This window comes from Anneissia japonica, unplaced genomic scaffold, assembly GCF_011630105.1.
Source record: "Anneissia japonica isolate Jap-2015-1 unplaced genomic scaffold, ASM1163010v1 scaffold24_len2511860_cov200, whole genome shotgun sequence".
Lineage (NCBI taxonomy): Eukaryota > Metazoa > Echinodermata > Crinoidea > Comatulida > Comatulidae > Anneissia > Anneissia japonica.
In genome coordinates this window covers 2,395,348-2,397,489 of record NW_022730786.1, presented here as the reverse complement: position 1 = coordinate 2,397,489, position 2,142 = coordinate 2,395,348, and the positions used below count along the sequence as shown (strand labels likewise).

The following is a 2,142-nucleotide window of genomic DNA, read 5'->3' as shown; positions in this document are numbered from 1 at the left end:
AGTATATATATACACCTATATATATAATTTTAATAATTAAATATATTACGAATTATTGTAAATACTTTACCTACCTACAACTGAGTTGGCAAATTCCCCTATTTGATAGGTGAAGTCACCCGATCCACATCCAACGTCTAACACTGAGTCTGTCTTTGCAAAATTGAATTTAGGAGCAAAAACTTCCATCGAAATTCCATGAATTCTACGTAATTTTGAGTACAAGTCAGATTCCTTTGAGTTCATGATGCTTTTAAAATATGAAAATAATAATATAACCTAAAATTTTAATTCTCTGGACTACTGGTCAAATGTAACTGTACTAAAAAATGGACGCAAGGCTATACCAGAATATGGTCACAATAAATGCTTGTTTTATATTTGGCTCCAAGTACAAGTACAGAGAAAATGAGGATATAACATAAAACTTGAGGGGTCACACTTAGTGAAGCTAACTATATTTTTAAGCTACGTAATAGCTTAGCAGCTGGTACCGGTAAATATCGGAAAAAATATTCAAATCAAGTTTGCTGCTTAGCATTAATAATGTATAAATCAATAGGTAATAATACAGTGCTCAAATATAGGAACAAGATGTTATATATCGTATCAAACATCATCAACGAAAGTTTCTTAGTTTGAGTACGTCAGATTTTTTGAGTTCATGATGTATTTAAAATATGAAAATAATAATATAACCTAAAATGTAAATTCTCTGGAATACTGGTCAAATGTAACTGTACTAAACAATGGACGCAATGTCTTCAGGTATACAAGGCTATACCAGAATAAGGTCACAATAAATGCTTGCGTTTTATTTTTGGTTATACCAGAATAAGGTAAATACTGTAAAAATTATGCCAAGATTGCATGGTGCAAGCGTTCAGAGATTAAGTCTGTTAAATCCATAATGTCAAATCAAATGTATTGTTACATTGAAATTTTTATTATGTTCATGTTTATCTTTATCTTTGTTGTAGTTTAATGGAATTTTTCGACTTCAATTATTGTTTTATTTATTTTTTTCTTTCGTCACCTTTTGCTTTGTTAAGGCTCGTTCTCAACTATCAACATTTTCACAAACGTACAACCATACTTTTCACTGTTACCCACTCCCATGGATATTGCAATAAAAAAAACTAACTACTGTAATGTAAATTACTGTATTTCATGCTCATCTTTACATAAGTTAATGTACGTTATATCCATGATTGCACTATAATTTGGTCATAAAAGTTCATGCATATGTAAAAGCGTATAAATTTGTCTACCCCCCCCCCCTCCCCCTGCATAATGCTTGTGCACTTGTGAAAATGCTGATATTTGGGAGCGACCCCTTACAAATATACATATTTACAAATGTATATTTGTATAGGAGTATGCCTGTATAACAATTACATACCTTTAATTTTCAATGGTATAATTTTTTAATTTGTGTTTTCTTATTTTGTATGTACAGTTTTTCCGTGTTTATTTGCATATTTTATCAATGATTGTGTAGAAGTGTGCTCCATCTTTGGTTCATTTTTATATTTTTGTAATTTAAGCTGAACGCACCACTTTTGTGTGTGCCGCCGTTCCAAAGGTATGTTTTTAAAGTAAATAAATAAGGTCACAATAAATGCTTTTGTGTTTTATTTGGTCTCAAGTACAAGTACAGAGAAAATTACGATATACAATAAAACTTGAGGGGTCAGACTTAGTGAAGCTAACTATACTTTTAAGCTACGTAATAGCTTATTGTATAGCAGCTGGTACCGGTAAATATCGGAAAAAATATTCAAATCAAGTTTGATGCTTAGCAAACGTAAATAATGTGTTAATCAATAGAATAATACAGTGCTCAAATATAGGAACAAGATGTTATATATCGTATCAAACATAGCTCATTAACGAAAGTTTCTTTAGTTAATATATATATAGATACAGAGCCGAGCACCTGATGATGAGGATGTGCCCTCATGAAACAGTCTGTAGTGCAAAATAAAATGTTGACCTGATTGTCTTTGATTACCCTTCCAGTGGATGCTTAGTTTATTTTGTCATTCTGATCGGATTTTCTCTACTGTTCCGTTTTAATTTTAAATAGTTTTGCATTATGTGGCCGTTTGCTGTTTTATGGGTTTTTCCCATTTGCCTTTC

The 2,142-nt window shown here is 31.2% G+C and overlaps 1 protein-coding gene across 2 annotated transcripts in view; it reads right to left on the bottom strand.

Moving 5' to 3' along the window:
- Positions 1-2,142, bottom strand: part of LOC117115062 (juvenile hormone acid O-methyltransferase-like) — a 17,744-nt gene that overhangs the window by 5,337 nt on the left and 10,265 nt on the right. The window contains exon 1 of one of the 2 annotated variants that reach the window (XM_033258716.1): positions 75-437. The exons of the other annotated variant lie outside the window; for it this stretch is intronic. Within the exon in view, the coding sequence (XP_033114607.1) occupies positions 75-246 (172 nt within the window). The 5' untranslated portion in view covers positions 247-437. Of the gene's footprint in view, positions 1-74; positions 438-2,142 lie in introns of those variants that run through there. 2 annotated transcript variants of the gene reach the window in all.